Source organism: Meriones unguiculatus, chromosome 7 (genome assembly GCF_030254825.1).
Source record: "Meriones unguiculatus strain TT.TT164.6M chromosome 7, Bangor_MerUng_6.1, whole genome shotgun sequence".
In the NCBI taxonomy this organism is placed as follows: domain Eukaryota; kingdom Metazoa; phylum Chordata; class Mammalia; order Rodentia; family Muridae; genus Meriones; species Meriones unguiculatus.
Genome location: NC_083355.1, coordinates 85,445,451 through 85,465,324, shown reverse-complemented (window position 1 = coordinate 85,465,324; position 19,874 = coordinate 85,445,451). Strand labels below are relative to the sequence as shown.

Genomic DNA, 19,874 nt, shown 5'->3' with positions numbered 1-19,874 from the left:
GGGTGGGAAGGCAAAAATGGTGAATTAGAGGCGATAAGGAAGCTGAAAATGGAAATTTGATGTATTTATTCATTGAGAGATGGTATCCTCAAGAGCCCAAATCGGAGAATAAAACTGGCAAACTTTAAGGCTGGGAAAGGGATGGAGATCAGCTGCCTTCAGTGTAAAAGTGGCACCTCATTTCCTGGACTCTAGGTGACGATCTCATTTTATGACCTTAAACACTATCGTTATGCTGGTAACTTTCAAATGTATGTCTTTGTCTCAAATATTTTTCTAATATTACCTTTCTAGTGGGATTTCTATTAGACACTTTAAATTTAACAGGTTTGAAACAGAAGTCCTAATTTCTAGTGCCTATCCTTTCTTAGTTTGGTAAACAGATGTCTTTAGGCTTGCTTAGGACCAAATTTAGTGCTCATCTTAACTCCCTACATTTTTTGATATTCTGTTTTTAATTACTTAGCAAGATCAGTCAGTTTTATCTTCAAAATATATTGTGGGCCTGGTATGTCTCACCATCTCTTCAGTTACTTCAGTGAACTTTTCTCATTAGTACATCTCATATACTACCTTTTTTCCTTGTTCCTACTACATGCTACATCACTTAAGAGAATACAGTTAATACCTTGACTGGTAAGTTCAGATCACTTATGTTCTATGCTATTTTTCTTTTTTTTAATTAAATTTTTATTTTTTATATTAATTACAGTTTATTTACTTTGTATCCCAGCTATAGCCCCCTCCCTCATTCCCTCCCTATCTCATTCTCCCTCCCTCATCTCCTCCCTGCCCCTCTCTAAGTCCACTGATGGGGAGGTCCTCCTCTCCTTCCATCTGACCCTATCTTATCAGGTCTCTTCAGGGCTGCCTGCAATGTCCTCCTCTGTGGCCTAGCAAGGCTGCTCCTCCCTCGGGGGAATGGGGGGAAGCCAGCCATTGAGTTCATGTCAGAAACAGTCCCTGTTCCCCTTACTAGGGAACCCACTTGGATACTGAGTTCCCATGGGCTACATCTGAGCAGGGGTTCTAGGTTATCTCCATACACGGTCCTTGATTAGGGAAACAGTCTCAGAAAAGACCCCTGTGCCCAGATATATTTGGTCCTTGTGGAGCTCCTGTCCTCTCCAGGTCATACTAACTCCCCCTTCTTTCCTATGATTCCCTGTACTCTGCCCAAGGTTTGGTTATGAGTCTCAGCATCTGCTTTGATACACTGCTAGGTAGACTCTTTCAGAGGCCATCTGTGGTAGGCTCCTGGCCTGTTACTTGTTTTCTTCTACTTCCAATGTCCATCCCATTTGTCTTTCTAAGTGAGGATTGACCATCTTACCCTGGGTCCTCTTTCTTGTTTATCTTCTTCAGGTGTACAGATTTTAGTATGTTTATGCTATCTTACAGGTCTAGTATCCACTTATATATACAGTATGTCTTTCTGCTTTTGGGATACCTCACTCAGGATGATCTTTTCCAGATCCCAACATCTGCCTACAAATTTCAAGATTTCCTTATTTTTAATTGCTAGTAGTATTCCATTGTGTAAATGTACCACAATTTCTGTATCCATTCTTCCATTGAGGGACATCTGGTTGTTTCCAGTTTCTGGCTATTTTTCTATTTTACTCTTCCAAGTTGGGCACTGAGATTAAATTGGTATTGGGTCTGTCACCTCTCCAACCTCATCTTTTATATACCTTTTACTTTTTCTACTGCCACAAGAACCTTATTACTCCTCAGATATGATGAATATGTATCTCATCTCCGATATTCTGTTTGTTGTTTACCTGTCTAGAATAAACTTCCATCACATGGCATGTCCTTTGGATGCCACATTTCACTCCAGCAATTGGCTCTAGTCACCCCAACTATAACAGAAGACTTTACCATCAGGTCCAGACAAGAACAGAAAACTCACCTAGGCATTTCAAGTAAAGATGGTGGGAGAAGAGTTTTAAGCACAAGGCATTGGCTATAAATGTGTGACAAAACTTGGAAGTATAAATGAAGAAAATGGTGTTACTAAAGACCAGTGCCTGCAGAAAGCTGCCATTGTCTTAAAGGCTGCTGGAAAGTAATGAGACTAAGAGTTGGGTTTATACTTCTGCTAATGCTTTCACCTTCTTTCTATCTTCTAGTGCTATATGAATGCATTAAAACAGCAAAACCTCAGAGGCTTTGTGTGGCACATGCATGAAATCCTAGCACTCAGACAGTAGTGGCAGGAGGGTTATAAATTTGAGGCCAGTAAGGACTACGTAGTGAGACTCTACTCACACCTCCTCTGCCCCAAACTAGTATCTAGACAACTAGTATATATACAAGTCTCCTGGCAAGAGAGCTGGGGACATTTAATTCCAGTATGGGAATGCATTACAGGGCTGGCCTTGGTTAAGTTTCAACAGACAGTAGGCTCTATGGCTATTTTATTATTACTTTTATCTATTTTTTGTCATTTTACCCCTCTATTTATATTTGTGCCACTTATCACTATTTGCGTATTGACCAATTCCCAGTTAGAATCTCAACTATGTACAAACAGGAATTTATCTTTCTTGCCTATCGCTGACCTGTCTGTCTTGCTTATTAGAACCCTGTCTGGCACTAGTAGCACAGTAAGTGTGGAGGGTTACTGCGAGTAGTAAACCCCAGCAGAGAGATATTTTAAAATTTATTTCAACTTTCTTTTTTTACAGATGTATAATGTATGTTGAGCATATATCTCCTGCCAGAAGACTGTTTTATCACTGACATTGTTTAAAATAATCAGTACATGGTGGTTAATAAAAACGAAGTGACATTTAGTCCATTTTATTATTGTTTTCTAATTTTCTATTTCTGTTACCATGGATATTTGTTTACAATTAAATGTCAGCTTGTTAGTAGGCAACATTTCTTTTGTTGTTGTTCTGTTTTTGAGACAGGGTCTCATGTAGCCCAGAGGAGCCTCATTCCTCCTACTGAAAAAGTGATTTCTAGTACCATGCATGTGGTCTGGAAGGTACCATACATACCTAGTGGAAAGTCATAGCTTTGGGTTACTCTGTATGCTCACACTTGTATAAGATAGTTACTGTATAGGCATCTTGAAGCTGTCCAAGTCCATTATAAAAAAATATTATTTCCTATATAAAAATGAAGTTTCTAGGCAAGGGTAGCTCCTGCATTTCTTAGCAGAAGTCTTATTTTCTCATACCTGGGCTGTTGCTTGCAGAATAACATTGTAGTTATAGAAGGTCTTGAGGACTGCTAAGAGCATTGTTCTACTGAGTAAGAAAGTTATGAAGGTCTGATGTTGCTGTTTGGTGCTGTTTCCTGTTAATATATTTCTAGGAAAACTGGCTCAAGTCTTTTTATTTTTTTAATTTTACTGGCTGGCCTGGAAATAATTTCATAGACCAGGCCAGCCTCAAACTTGTTTCAGTTATCCCGCCTCTGTTTTCCAATGCCTGGGATTACAGACATGTGGGCTTCACACATGCAAGACAAATACTCTACCACTTAGCCATACCCTCAGCCCTAGAGAATGAGTGATAATTGAAGAGAACACTCTGGTGTGTATTCTAATATGTATTACATATTTGTGTGTATATATGTATGTGTACATTTTATAAAATGCAAGAGGCTAAGAATATAGACTTAGAATCTCTTAATTAGTACTGTCTAAATTTTAAACTGTTTATTTAAGTGTCTAAACCAAATATTCTGAGATACAATTGATAACTTTATTTCCATAATTCTGTAAAGATGTCCTCATCCTTAATAGGATCATAACTTCACGAGATATTGGGCATGTTTCAAACAGCTACACAAATATTTTGTATGACATTTTTTATTCTATAGGTATGGGTGTTTTGCCTGCATGTTTGTCTGTGAACCATGTGTATGCAGTACCCGTGGAGGCTAGAAGAGAGCATTAGCTCCCCTGGAACTGGAGATATAGATAGTTGTGAGCCACCGTGTAGTTGCTGGGAACCAAATTGGGGCCTTCTGGAAGAGTTTTTAATGGTGACAATCTCTCCAGCACCTTATATGATATTCTTTAGGTTGACTAAAGCAGCTGCGCTGTTTGTCTCTATTTTAATGCATTCACATGGTTTGACATTAGATTCTTGCTATCACATTAGATTCAAGAAGTGTACACAGAGAAATGCACATTTTACTGGTCATGAGATACCATCTTACCCCAGTCTGAACAATACCATCAAGAAAGCAAATACCAACAACTACTGGCAAGGATTTGGGAAAGAACAACCCTTATTCATTGTTTCTGGCATGGGAACTGGTGAAGCCATTATGGAAATTAGTGTATAGGATCCTCAAAAAACTGAAAATAGAAGTATGTGATCCAGCTGTACCACTATACAGAAGTCAACACACCACAGGCATACTTGTACAGTTGTTTTGTTGTTGTACTATTCATAATAGCTAAGAAATGGAGACAACTTACTTGTCCACCAATGGATAAAGAAAATGTAGTATATAGACAAAATCAATTTTTTCAGATATGTTTATCTAGGTGACAATAAGAGTAAGGCCACGAAACTATAAAGAGGCTCATGAAAGTGGAAAAGAGAAGCTTTAACAGTAAAGCGTGAAGAACACAATAGAAGGAAGAAGTATAAAGTGGAAGAGTATATAGTAGGGAAAGAAGGACTAGAGGGTTGCTGGGAGCTGCAGCAAGTACCGAATCAACCAAAATGTAAAATGAAAACAGTATATGAGAACACACTCCTTTGTAAGCCAATTAAAAAATGGCAGCTCAGTATCCAAGAGGGTTCCCCAATAATAGGACCAGGGACCATCTCTGACATGAACTCATGGACTAGCTCTTTGATCACCTCCCCTTGAGGGGGTGCAGCCTTACCAGTCCACAGAGGAAGACAATTCAGCCAGTCCTGATGAGACCTGATAGGCTAGGGTAGGATGGAGGGGGAGGAGGACCTCCCCTATCATTGGACTGTGGGAGGGGCATAGGAGGAGAGGGAAGGTGGGATTGGGAGGGGATGGGGAAGGGTACTATAGCTGGGATACAAAGTGAATAAACTGTAATTAAAATTAAAAAAATCTTTATAAAAAAATCCTGATATTTGAAGGAAAGTGGATGGGAGAGAGGATATTGTTAAGTGCAAAAAAAAAAAAAAAAGCCAAATCTAGAAAGAATACTGAATATTTCATATGTGGAAAGTAGATATGCATGTACGCATATATATAGTTGTAAAAGTAGTTAATTTTGAATATGAGTGGGAGTAGTAGCAATATAGAGATGATAAAATTTAGAAGCAAACCTCTCTACTGCTAAACATGAAGCCACTTAGACACAGGGTTATTAAAATCACTGACTTATCAAAATAAAAAGAATGTTTCATGTCAGCTGATAGTTTTTATGGATGATTTGTACCTAAGAAAATCTGGAATGCAGAATTAGCTTCCTGTTAGTAAAACAAAAAATCCAATTTTGTTCTTTTGCTTTGACTAACAGAATTATAAGAATCATAGAAAAAATACTGAACAACTTCATTTTTTAAGACTTAAAGAATTTAAAAATAATGCTAATGAAGGATTACTTTTCAAAACCAAGAGTCTTTTGTTTTGTAATTTTTAAAGTCTGGTTAGTCTTTAATAGTATAGTTCAAAGACGTTTGTAAAAATGTTGGTATGATTTGATTCTGTAACTGAGCTTTTAGAGTATTCATACTTTCACATTCGCAGCATGGATAGAGCTCCTGGACATTTTAACAACCTAGGCAAGAGAGTAGTCAGGAAGGTTTTCAAGACTTCTCAGAAAAGGACTGATTATCATGTCCTTCCCAAGCCAGGCCTGAGAGGACATGTAAATCTGTTTTGAATAAAATACCACTAGAGATGCTTCAATTGACCCAAACAAACCCTCAAAGAAAACCAAATCAAAAAAGGATCATCAAATCTCTCTGGTGCTCTTATTTATTGTTTTTCTGAGACAGGGTTTCACTACGTAGCCTTAGTTGTCCTGGACTCACTTTGTAGACCAGGCTGGCCTCAAACTCATAGAGATCTACCTGCCTCTGCCTCCCTCAGTGCTAGGATTACAGGTGGGCACCACTGCACCTGGCTCTCTCTGGTGATTTTAATGCACACAGAACTTTAGAAGACAGGATAGCCATGATACCTATTTAATTCACTTACTTACTATGATGGATGGGCTATCATTTCAGCAACAAGATACACAAATCATGTTTCAGTGTACTAAGTACTGTGCTTGCTCAGTTTGCTATCAATAGCTTGCAGCTAACATTCTTTGTTTACTTGTTTTAAGAGTGGGAAAAGGACATTGGATATAATAATTCACTATAAAAATAGAAGGGATTAATTTCTTAACTTTATCTTTTGTACCTGAACTATGCTAAGGCCAACTTATTTCTTTGTTAGGAAAATGTGATCCCATTGTTAAGAACCATAATCTACAATGTTCCATTTACAACAGAAAACAGACATCAGGGTTTTATATTATAAGCTCCTTGCTTTATTTTATTTGTCTATTTATTTACCTCATTTCCTGTTGACATGACGGCAACCACTGGAAACTTATTAACTTCAACTTCTGTGACACCTACAGTTGCAAGGAGACCAATCTCTGAAGGGCCCATATGGGTTCCTTTGGCCAAAACGCACTCTCCTCTTTTAATGTCATGGCCAATGGGTCTGAAAGTCAAAGCAGAACCATAAGCATATGGCTAAGGTTAACATTTTCTCAACTCAGAGGGAAACTTCAGCATGGGAGAGACAATCAGGAGAGAAAAAAAAGTTCAAAAATAAGTCAGGAGTCAAATAAGCAATTCTAAAAATTCTAACTTTCAAAGTTATTTCACATTATAGAAGACAAACTAGGATTTATAGCTATGATTGCTAAAAAGGAACATGTTACACTTGAAGTTACTTTATATTTTCTTTTTATTATACTATCGGGTAAAATTACCAATTTCAAACTTTCTCTGATGAAAATATCTAGCAGCATTATCAGTGCTCCATAGCTGGTTAGCTCTGTGGTAAGGGGAATGAGGTTAAAAGGTCAGTTAGAGATGATTTCCATGCAGACACCTTGGGTCGATCCAGATCTGAGGCCACCTTCCTTGGGTATGTATGCTAGCTTGCTGCCATAAGGCTGGGAGAATTACAGCTTTGTTCCAAAGGGAAGCTGGGCAAATTAGATTTGATGGAATCTGGGTAAACACCTTCCAGTTTCAGAAAATAATTCAAACTATGCATAGTGTCTATTGTAGGAGAGAAACATTATCTTTACATGTAAGGAACAGCAAATCATTACATTATTAAGGATAGTTGAGGAGGGTGTGCTATCATCTACTTGTATAAAACCTAATCATCCATTATTAAGGATAGTTGAGGAGGGTGTGCTATCATCTACTTGTATAAAACCTAATCATCTCTATTCCAATTTCTGGATAAACTATGAGTTGGGACTGAGTAATTGTGAATTAGCTAAAGGTAGAATTAACCATGGGTATATAACTTTACCTATAACTTTATAACATTACCTTTTTAAAAATAGTTTAAATATGTTTATTCTTTTTTATATTAATTACAGTTTATTTTCCTTATATCCCAGCTGTGGCCCCCTTCCTCATTCCCTCTCAATCCTACCCTCCCTCCCTCATTTGTAACATTACCTTTTTTCATCTTGATTTTGACAATTTTATTCATCTTTATTAAAAGGCAGTTTAGACATGGGATGTAAAATTCAGAAAATTCATTTTGCTTCTTGTTAAATCTTGAGAAAAAATGGGTAGTTGGCAGTGCTGTGGGTTTATAATAGCATGTTGTCCTGAGTTCATGTTCATATAGAAACACAAGAGGGTTATTTATTCTGTATATTTGAACTTACCGGATATCTTGGCCTGGCCGAGCTTGCACCAGAATTCGCACTTCAAGTTCTTCAGTACCCTGTAAGCAGAGCAGGTCATACAATTTCAAATAATATAATCTAATGGAATTTCTGATCAATAGGAATGAGCTTCTCTGATACTTTATCATCATATAGGCCCAGAATATACACAAATACAGAAGAGCAGAGAACCATTTGCTATACCTCTTTGAAAAAAATAGTGTGAATTTCTAAAGAGAGCTCCTGAACAATTAGGTTTGGTGCCAATAAATAACTAAATACTTCCTCTAATTTTCATGGTCTAAAAGCATATCATTTAAATTGCTAAACTGTATCTTGATATGGGATTCTCAAAGGAATATTATATATATGTGATATTCATATATACAAACACACATGTAATAAAGGAAGGTGCATACCAACGTCTCTCTTTTGGTTGCTGTGAATGGAGTTCAATACCATGCCAAGGCTCTCAAATTCCTATAGAAAGCTCAGTGAAGACTTACAGCATGGCTGTGGAGTTCTGTAACTGCATGGCAACCATCAGTTTTACATTCATGGGCTTTGAATAATATTGTGTCTTATCATTGCATAGTTTTAGGAAGTGTATGTTCTGGATTTCAATGCTTTATAGGCTTCTCTGATGCTAATAAATCTCTGCTTGGACAGTTTTAAGAGCAAGCAATGTGATCTGTTTGTCAAAAGTTGAATTTCATACATGAGGGAAGATGATTAAAAAGAAAATCTCCACACCATGAAAGATGGTCATCTCTTAGAATGGTTGTATTTTAGTATTTACTTATTTTTCATCTCTGCTTCAGAATATATGATTCCTTAAATTCCACAAAACAGGTATAATTATCAGTCTATAAAACTGTAAAAAGATTATAACTTTTCCAGTTTTATTCCTAGTAGTCTGCTTTTTAAAAAGATTTATTTTATGTGTAGGAATGCTTGGCCTGCCTGCATGAAAGCATGCATGTATGTGCACCGCATGTGGGCCTGCTGCTCAGGAAGCTCAGAAGAGGGTGTTGGATGTCCTGGAACTGGAGTTACAAACAACTGTGAACCACAACCTGTGTGCTGGGAACTGAACTTGGGTCCTATGCAAGAACAAGAAGTACTTTTAACTACTGAGCCATCTTCAGCCTGTGCATCATCATCATCATCATCATCATCATCATCATCATCATCATCATCATCATCATCATTATTATTTTGGTCAATTTCACTTTGTGGGGAAATAGAACATCAACCGAGAAAATGCTTCGTCTGTAGGCAATCCTGTATGGCATTAATGATTGATGTACCTTGGGTGGTAACACTCTGGGCATGTGAAGGAAGCACGCTGTGCAAGCCCTGGGAATGAGGCCAGTGAGCAGCATCTCTCTGTGGCCTGTGCTTCAGTTCCTGCCCTGACAGAGAAGACTGTAACCTGAAAGTTGAAATAAACTCTTTCCTCTGCATGTTGCTTATTCATGGTGTTTATCATAGCAATAGAAACATAACCAGGACATGCCCCAGTAGTCTGGTTTTAATAATTACTATTAGTTTCAGTGAGAAAACAGTCTATTTAGAGCCCATAAGTGCCCTTTATTTGAGACAATGCAGTGGGATTGACTCAAAACTGACACAAATTTAACATTTCAAGGCTTCCATATTATGGCACAGCTTTTTTCTCAACAGAAAACCAGTGGTGAAAGGGTCACTTGGTTTAAGAAGTTGCCCAAATGTTCTCTGTTAAAGTCCTTTGTATTAAATTCTGATTTCAAGAACACCTTCACACTTTATCAGAAATTAGTCTCAATGTTCTTTTATTGTGAAGTAATTTCTTTGTTTGCTTGTGAAAATTCTCATGTTAAGCATGGTCCAAATTCTACAATAATAATAGCATAAAAGTTCCTCCAATGTCAAAGGATTTTCAGTCTTTAAGTTTATCTGCTAGAGATCCTCAAACCAAAATAACAACATTAACAACACCCCCTGAAAACCCAGGTTAATGTTATAAACACTGTGGAAACGGAGTATGACTTCAAATACTGGTAATGACATACATCATCTGATTCCCTGATGAGTTCAGTATCTTCAACTTGTACTACTGCATCAGCACCGCAGGGGATTGGAGCACCTGTTGTAACCCGCATCACTTGTCCTGGCATTACTGTTTGAGTTGGCTGGAAGTGCAAACAAAGAAGACACTTGGTCACTTAGTTGCTGCCAAACAAAATCTCCAGTGGATGTATCGTTTTTTAAGAAATAATGAAAATGTTTATAGTTTCCTCACTTAGGACCAGTGTAAGCTACCCAGACAGAGCTGTATTCACACCAAAGAGTCTGCAACTTGATTTAAGCTATATTTGTTCTTTAAGGCCTGTACTTTACATGGAGGCCTGTTTTGAAGAACTGGCACTCACATTTGCCACTATTGCTTTGCATTCAAATAAACATAAATTGTGTTACTGTAAAGTGATTTGAGAATCTGTCAGAAAAATTTCTAAGTCCTAAGAGAGTATGAATGATAAATATGAAAACCCATCATTTTGATAGTTTGCTGGAATTCTGTTTGACAAATGTAGTACATCATTACATAAAGTATTTGGTCAAATAAAGGTGATCCAGAAAAGGCATTTAAATTATTTCTCTTGAAAAATTTCCTAGTATTTCATAGTATTCACTTATAAATTTCATAGTATTAAACTTATCAGTTAATAAACATTTAAAATGTAGACTTAAACCATTTAAAAACATCTAAGTGCATGTAACAATCTGGATTAAGCATGAAAAAAGCATGTATCTGCCTTGATCCATTTGATAGGTTCGAATAGGCTACATGATCACCTGTCAGAGGTCATGATTTAGGACAGAATAGAAACAGGAATGCTCCAAATTACCCCTAAATGAAAATCCTGACACAACAGTAAAAGATGTTTAAAAATTTTTATGTATAATGAGCGTTTTGCCTGTATGTATGCATGTTCAGCACAAATGGTCTGTTGTCCCCAAAGGTCAGAAGAGGGCACCTGATGCTCTAGAACTAGAATTAGAGTTGTTTGCAAGCCTCCCTGTGGTGCAGGGGCCTGAAGGGCACGTGGTCTTAAATGCTGAGCCATCTCTGTAGTCCCGTGTTATATGCCTCTACACTCTCACACACACACCAGGCAATTGTTTTAGGAAAACTATCCGACTATCAGAAGGACAAAGTACTGTATGATAAGATCAATAGGAAGTCAGAGTAAGAAGATGCCTACATGTTATAGAGACGACTTTACGGTAAGAAAAGCCTTTAAAAGTATTATTGATTCAAAAATACTACAAAGTAGCTAATGTTCTTTGAACCTCCCAATCCACTCTAGGTTAAATATTAAATTAATTATATATTCTAGGATATAAATTCTACAAAGGCAAAAATTTTATTCACTTTTGGTTTGCCTCTGAAGATCACACCATTGTTTTGTAACAACTGCTCTGGCCCAGAAGGCTGACCTCTATGAAATACTGTAATCAGCTTCCCATCAGTTTGGCCTCTCAATAATTTTAGCTAGTGGGACTAGTCTACGGAGTAGTCATTCCCTTCGTTCTGGCTGCAGTGTGTGGTGGTTAGGGCATCTTCACTGAATGACGGCCATAGCTCCTTTTGGAGCTGTCTCAGCTACGGCTCTCTCCATGTTGAAGCACCATTGTCTCCTTTCTCCTTTAGACCTACAGGTAGCAAAGGAGTGCCATCAGTTCTCTGATGCCTCACATCCTTTTGTGGTTCCTCTGAACTCTGTCCGTACTTTGGAAACAATGGCACATTAATCTTTACAACCTCTCCTTTTCCAGATATATTCTCTAGAATCCCAAGGCCTAGAAAGTTGTTGTCACATAGTTGGCAGTCAATAGGTATTTCTAGAAGAGACAAATAAATATGTATTATTTCATTATTACAAGAATTTCATGAAGTATGCATTGCTAATTAGTGAACACCTCCAGTGTTCTCCCTGCCTTTTTCTCACAGTCATTGGAGAAAGATGTGTGTTAAGATCTAGCACATGTTACATGCTTTAAACCCCTTTACTCTGCTAATTTCAATAAAAGACATTCTAGTATTGTTCAGAATTATTACATATTCATATAAATTTCTACAAAAATAATGCATGGGATTTAAAATGAAAAGTTAGGGCCATTGTTTTTTGTTTTTTAAATTGCACTTTACAATTCCAGACATCACTTATTGTCTGGGACATATTTACAAAAATATTTTTATACTTCTTTGAGAATTTTGTATAATGTCTTTTGATCATAGTCATCCTCCTTCCCAGCTCTTCCCACATCCTTGCTCACCTTCCTACCCATCTAACTTGATTTCATCCTCCCCCATCAGATACAGTTTGTATTATCTAACTGCTCTTGGGTATGGAATCTGCCCTGAAGTCTGGTTGATATATTAGGTATCTCACCACTTAAGAAAACCAACTTTACTCCTCTTCTTCCAGCAACACTCAAGTGCCAACAGCTCCTTAGCTAGGGGTGGGGCTTCATGCCCATTCCCCCCCTTCCTTGAATGTTGGAATTTCTGTTTGGCTTGATCTTTTGCAGGTTTTTTTTTTTTTTTTATATGCTGTCACAACTGCTGCTGCTGTAAGTTCATATGTACATCTCATGAATTCTAAATGGTAGGCAGAAGATTCCTATCACATACATCATATTAAGCCCAATGTTAAAGATATTAATGAGGCTGAGAGATGGCTCAGCCATTAAAGGCTAGGCTCACAAACAAAAATAAATATTAATAGACATGTAAAAACTTATATGTCTATTTAGATCAAACAATACAACTGACATGTGAAGGAATCAACTACAAAGGTACATCCTAGTAATATGTGGCCTACTTCTTTTAGTCTGTAAGGTGAGCAGGTATTCTTTCTTAGACTGAAATTCCCTATGTGCTTCATGTATATAAATGTATATGTGTGTGTGTGTGTGTGTGTGTATGTATACACAGTTAAAATCTTGGCTTTTTATTATTCGAGGTACTGAGTCTCATTCTTTGGAAATCTAATGACAACATTTCATAATTACACAGTATTTTCTTTGAAAACATCCACTGCTAATTACTGGGACCAAACCATTAGTGATTTAAGGTCACACATTTTAAAGCACTAAGAAATGATTTTTTAAATCACTTTCCTGTGTATACAATGGCACCTCAGTGCTCAAGTGTAAGCTGTGAGTGAATAATGTAGCTCTTGCAAGATATCTGAGATTGCTCTAAGTATGTGTAACACGTATTGTAGATAAAGAAAACTACAGGTAATCTGAAGAAAAAGCTGCCTTCTTGAACTATTTCAATCTTATCTCATAAAGCCTTTATAGAACTTAGAAACTTTTAAGTTTCACAATTGTTTTTATACTCCCAGTTCTCTAGTTGGGACTCCCAGTTCTCTAGTTACAACTAACAAATAGTGTGTATGAGGTTTAGAGACCCTTATCTGCTATGGTGAGGCTAACATAAACCATCTGCCGTCCTCTGAGTGGTTCATAAAACTTTCTGTCCTTTAAAAAATTAACCAATAGGCTAGGGTCAGATAGTAGGGAAGAGGACTTCCCCTATCATCGGACTAGGGAAGAGGGATAGGGGAGGAAGCAGAGGGGAGGGTGTGATCAGGAGGAGATGAGGGAGGGAGCTACAACTGGGATACAAAGTGAATAAATAATAATAAAAAATAATAATAAGAGAAAAATTTATTATATAATAAAATTTATATACATTACTTACATGTTAGTATTTATATATTGAATAAATAAAATTTAAAATTAGAATATATATGATTGCTCTGTTTACACACACACACAAAGAGAGAATCAGATTCCATAACAGATGGTTGTGAGCCACCATGTGGTTGCTGGGAATTGAACCCAGGACCTCTGGAAGAACGTCAGTGCTCTTAACTGCAGAGCCACCTCTCCAGACTCCTTGTTTTGATCTTTTTTTTTTTTTAATTTTTTATTTAACTTTTATTAATTACACTTTATTCATTTTGTATCCCCCCATAAGCCCCACCCTCCTCCCCTCCTGGTTCCACCCTCCCCCACCCTTTCTGCATGCATACCTCTCCCCAAGTCCACTGATAGGGGAGGTCCTCCTCTCCTTTCTGATCTTAGTCTATCAGTTCTCATCAGAAATGGCTGCATTGTCAGGGTTTTAAGTCATCTCCATGAATAGTCCTTGGTTGGAGTATGAGTCTCTGGGAAGTTCCCTGTGTTCAAATTTTCTTGTTCTGTTGCTCCTTGTTTTATTCTTTTAAGGCAGGGTTTCACCATATATTTAGTCATGGCTGGGCTGGAATTTGCTATGTGGCCCAGGTTGACCTTGAACTTGCAGTGATCCTCCGTGGTTTCTGCTAAATGAGTGCTAGAACTATAGGCATAAGGTGCCAGGCACCTCTGGAATTTTGACCTACACTGCTCTGTGACTAGAATGCTCCAGTGTTATCCTTCTAAGCATCTTCTGTTGAAACGTTCAGTTCTCTTCTGCATTCCAGAGTGTTTGATGGGGACACCATTAGCTCAATAACTAATATATTGTATAATATTTAGTTGTTTATGCTGCCTCCTCTACTGACTTCTGCAAAGAAGAAATTGTGTCTTAATGTAAGTTATATGCCAGAATAAAGCACTTGCTAATTGTGTCAGTGTGCTGGATAAAGGAATGCTGAGTAGACTCAATTGAAGATCAGACATTTCTTGTGGCTTTACTATAAAACGGATGTTTTGTATGTTCATATCTGATAGATATGTGTTGTTATCAAATAAAGTCAAAAAAGAATCAAAGGAAAATGGCTCATTGGGTAAAGTGCTTAATGTGCAAGTGTGAGGAGCTGAGTTTGAATCCCCAGAACCATATAAAAGCAAGCACAGCAGCCTGTGCCTGGGATTCCAGTGTTCCATGCTGAGATGCAACATGAATACCAGAGACTTTCAAACAAGGTGGAAGGTGACAACTCACATCTGAGCTTGTCTTCTGACTTGAATATGTGCCATGGCATCATCTGTGTGCCTTTACTCAAACACAAATACACACACATACACACACACACACATGTGCATGTACGCATGCATGTGTACGCCTGCACACACATGTAGAAGACTTCTTGTTTTGTCCCTAAATATTATATGAAATAAACTAGTGATAACTAATTTTTAAAAAAGTATCCGTTTTGGTAAAACCTATCTCCAGGTCTTCTTTTCCCCCTTGGCTTCTCATGCACTTCTGTAAGTACTTAAAATGGACGGGGGTAAGGTAATATGGAGGATGATGCCAACATTAGTGACTCTAGCTTCCTTATTTAAACATCCAAGCATTAAGGTATATGTAGTCTAGCCAGAAAATCAAACTCTGTAGGAAGAGGAATCAGTCAGAGGGCTGGTGAATGCTTATGAGGCTTATCTGTGGGGGATGTAACACAATTATTTATTATGGCACATATTGATAGATGTAGGTTCATAAGTAATGGTTTTTCATTGTTGTTCACATGGGGACCTTTCTTTTATCCCTTTGATGGTCTTTTGACTAATCCTTCTCTAATGCTGATATTAGAAACTTAGAATTGGATGCCCAAAGGCTGTGAAGCAGAAATCTTCAGTGTCTTTCAGGGTTATCAATCTCACCTGTTCACCAGCTTGGGATTCCCCAATGATGAAACGATCTCCTGGACCATCAGCAGCTGTGAGATGGAACAGAGCCAAGAATAAATATCAACATGGACTTAAAGCAAGAAATAAGAACCAAGCATTGGCAGAAGTGGATTGATTTGTGCCCTTTCTTGACATGGCTGGAGACAGTCTTCATGTGATGCCATCATTTCCACATGTAATGCTTTTCTCACATGATACTCATTTGGCTTATCCCTTCAAATGATGTGACCATATCCATGTACTTATAATAATACATGCACGCTCATGGATATATGAATACATCTGTTTGCATACCCAAACTTCTCCAATATTTTTGAAGCACTTTTTGATATCTTAAGGTTTTCTTTAAATAAGGAAAAATGGAAAAATCCATGGATCACCACGTTGGGCTTGACTTTGAGGCAGTTCTACATCTGCCTTCCTGGGATTACAGACGTGTACTTAAAATTACTTAAAATTTTTTTAACATATACGTGCACTTGTGTGTGAAAATGCAAGCACCTATCTGCCATGGTACACATGTGGATGTCAGAGGGCAACCTTGCCTGCTCCCTTATTTAAGACAAGATCGCTGTCATTTTCTGGCTGTATATGGTGGAATAGCTGGTCCACAAGTTTTTGATTTTTTTTCTCCCATCACCCTGAGGAAGCTTTGGGATTTTTATAGACTCTCATGCTTGGTTTCTGAAGATTTCAGCTCATGTCCTCAAGATTACTTTGCAAGCACTTTCACCTACTGAACTTTCTCCCCAGCTCTTAAAGACACTTATTTTTAAACTGGAAAAAAAAAAAAACCCACCAGAATTAGGATTAAAACAAACAAGCAAACAAACTTTCTTGTTTAGTCTCATCCATTCCTTCTCCAGTACCCGACACATATACTAAGGTACTAACTGGAAAAAAAAAAAAGAATTCCTAAATACCATGTTTTCCTGATATAGTATTTGGGTTTAAATCAGTATTACTGGCAGTGCAAGGACTACCTAATGATTTTTATGATCACTACTGTTACTTCAATGTCACTGATACAGCAAGGGGTTTGAGGCTCATATATGGAGATGATAACACCTTACATACGAGTATTTAATTATATTTACAATAACAGTGACAAGTATAAAACATTTTCCATTTTAAAGGAGACATGAACTAACTCATGGTAGTCTTTTCTTCCTTCTCTTCATTTTGTCCATCATTTACAGGAGCTCACCTTGTAGTACAAGCTGGCCTTAGCCTACACAGTTCTTGAAATTGCAGTGTTCCTGTCTCCAACTTCAGAGTCTTAGAATTATAGTCATGTACTATCATGCATGGTTGTTTCTTTAAGTGCAAGGCAGTATTTTTTAAAAGGCTTAAATATTGTTTATGAGTCACTTTTTTCTCACAGTTGACTTTTGTTACTTTGATGTAGATAGGAACAAAAATTGAAAGTGTCCCTTTTATTACTATATGCTGTATCATGACCTTTATAAATATTATCTCAGTGAAAAATTCTTGAAGTTTTGTATTTTTTTGGAAGCTGATATTGAACTAGAAAAGTTTTCCTGAAATGCTATCTTTATAATGTTATTTACATGTTCATTAAAAAAGCCTCTTCAATTTAAAACAAAATCATTACTTCAAGAATTAACATTTTACACATCTTGTTTAATGTATTAAACAACTTAGTTTTGAAGTAGTTTAAAGCAAATTACTTTTTATTGAAAATTAATGAATCAATTGCATTTTATAATTTCATACTGAAAAATGTGAACAAGTTTCTGTTTAATTTTAATTATTTATATTTCTCTACCAGAAAAGTAATAATCTTATTTCCTCTTAGAGCAATCTGGACTTCTAACTCTTCTCCCCTGCCCTTTATTTTAAACTTCCTGCACAAGAGTGAGTCAGCATGGCTGCAAATAGTAGAGGAGAGCTGAATCTGAATCATGACTCTGGCTATTATTAGATTCAGGACTTTCAGCAAAGCCTCTAACCTTGCTAGTAAAAATAAAGATGACATATACAAACCTTTTAAAACTATTCATTTATTTTATTCTTTCAGTAAATTTCTACCAAGCGTCTCCTATTCCCTAAGTGTTAAATTAAGTGCTGAGGACAGTGTAAACAGTAAAATGGGATTATTTTCATTCTAATGTTGTGCCAGACTATTTCAAGTTTTTTTTTTTTTCAAACTCTGGATCCAAAATTGCAATGGGATATAACATCAACTTGTAAACATTTTTTTTTCTGATGGAAAAGAATACAAATATTTCATAGGTCAAGCACAGCTGTATGTGACTGCAATCCCAGCTGTGGCAGAGGCTTAAGTAGTCTGGCCATTTATGCATCACAGCTCACAACCAGTCTAGGTAACTATTAACATTGAATGGTAGACACAGGACAATAGCATTCACATATATATTAAATCCAGACAGGGTAGAGGGAGGTGAGAAGAGACAGTAACAAGGCTGTAATAAAAGACTTCACACGGCAATTATACTGGGTGATCAAATCACAGATACAATTGTTTGTAATTTAAAAAAAATCTGTAGACCTTTCCAATGAATAGCAGGAAGCATAGGATAAGGATTGTTAAGTAGAATATAATTTGTATTTTTTTTCCAGGTGGTGGTAGAAAATGCCCATTATTGTTACTATTTGGAAAGGAAATATTTCTCTAAATCATGGTAACTTTTCTTCACTTTTAAAAACATTTACTATTATTTTTTTTTATAAATTACACTTTATTCACTTTGTATCCCAGCTGAAGCCCCCTCCCACAGCCCCTCCCAATCTCATCATCCATCCCTTATCTCCTCAAATGCCCCTCTCCAAGTCCACTGATAGGGGGAGGACCCTAGCCTACCAGGTCTCTTCAGGACTGGCTGCATTGTCCTCCTCTGTGGCCCAGTATTAAGGCTGCTCATCCATCACAGGAAGGTGATCAAAGATCCAGCCACTGAGTTCATGTCAGAGGTATTTCCTGTTCCTATTACTAGGGAATCCATTTGGAGACTGAGCTACCATAGGATACATCTGTGCAGGCATTCTCCATGCATGGTCCTTGGTTGGAGTATCAGTCTCAGAAAAGACCCCTGTGCCCAGAATTTTTTGGTTCTGTTGCTCTCCTTGTGGAGCTCCTGTCCCCTCCAGGTCTTCCTATCTCTCCCTTCTTTCATAAGATTCCCTGCACTCTGCCCAAAGTTTGGCTATGAGTCTCCTTAGATAGTTTGCTGGGTAAAATCTTTCAACAGCCTTCTGTGGTAGGCTCCTGTCCTGTTGCCTGTTTTCTCCCTCTTCTGATGTCCAATCCCCTTTGCCTTTTTTGCATGAGGATTGATCATCTTACCCAGGGTCCTCCTCCTTGGTTAGCTTCTTTAGGCAGAGAAACACTTAAAGAAATGCTCAACATCCTTAGTCATCAGGGAAATGCAAATCAAAACGAGATTTCACCTTATACCCATTAGAATGGCTAAGATAAAAAACTCAAGTGAGAACACATGCTGGAGAGGATGTGGAGAAAGGGGAACCCTCCTCCATTGCTGGTGGGAATGTAAACTTGTACAACCACTTTGGAAATCAATCTGGAGCTTTCTCAGACAATTAGGAATGGTGCTTCCTCAAGATCCAGCGATACCACTCCTAGGCATACTTCAAAACTTGCTCAAGTATACAATATTTGCTCAACCATGTTCGTAGCAGCTTTATTTGTTTTAGCCAGAATCTGGAAACAACCCAGATGTCCCTCAACTGTGGAATGGATTCAGAAATTGTGGTACATTTACAATTGAATACCACTCAGTAATTAAAAACAAGGAAATCATGAAATTTGCAGGCAACTGGTAGGAACTAGAAAAGATCATCCTGAGTGAGATATCCCAGAAGCAGAAAGATACACATGGTATTTACTCACATATAAGTGGATATTAGACATACAATATAGGACAAACATACTAAAATATGTTAACTGTTTTGGAATTAACTAAAATCAACTGTTCCATTTATGCATCAGTTCACATAAGTACTATCTCCCATATCTTACAGTCTTCCTTCTTTATTTAAAATAGCTTATGGTAGATAGCAATAATAGGCTACTAATGAGCTGAATAATCAAGCTATGGCCATAGATGATGCACACATATAAAATGGCAACCCAGAAATGCCAATGATTGAAGCAACAAAGAACCAATTCTAAACCAAAATGGCTGTGGATGTTAAATTTGTATACTTTAACACACCAAATACGGTTTGATTCATACTAATAAGGACCAGGCAGTAAGGTAATGAATAATTTTATAATGTTATTTTTAATTTTCTATACTTTCTATCTATATCTTTAATT

At 37.2% G+C, this 19,874-nt stretch overlaps 1 protein-coding gene across 25 annotated transcripts in view; it reads right to left on the bottom strand.

Annotated features, from left to right (window-relative positions):
* Gphn (gephyrin) overlaps window positions 1-19,874 on the bottom strand; it is a 416,220-nt gene that overhangs the window by 58,543 nt on the left and 337,803 nt on the right. For all 25 annotated transcript variants that reach the window (XM_060387712.1, XM_060387715.1, XM_060387716.1 and 22 more), the window contains 4 exons: window positions 15,527-15,582; window positions 9,931-10,050; window positions 7,877-7,935; window positions 6,525-6,678 (listed from right to left, as the gene is read on the bottom strand). In XM_060387712.1, the coding sequence (XP_060243695.1) occupies window positions 6,525-6,678; window positions 7,877-7,935; window positions 9,931-10,050; window positions 15,527-15,582 (389 nt within the window). The remainder of the gene's footprint in view (window positions 1-6,524; window positions 6,679-7,876; window positions 7,936-9,930; window positions 10,051-15,526; window positions 15,583-19,874) is intronic.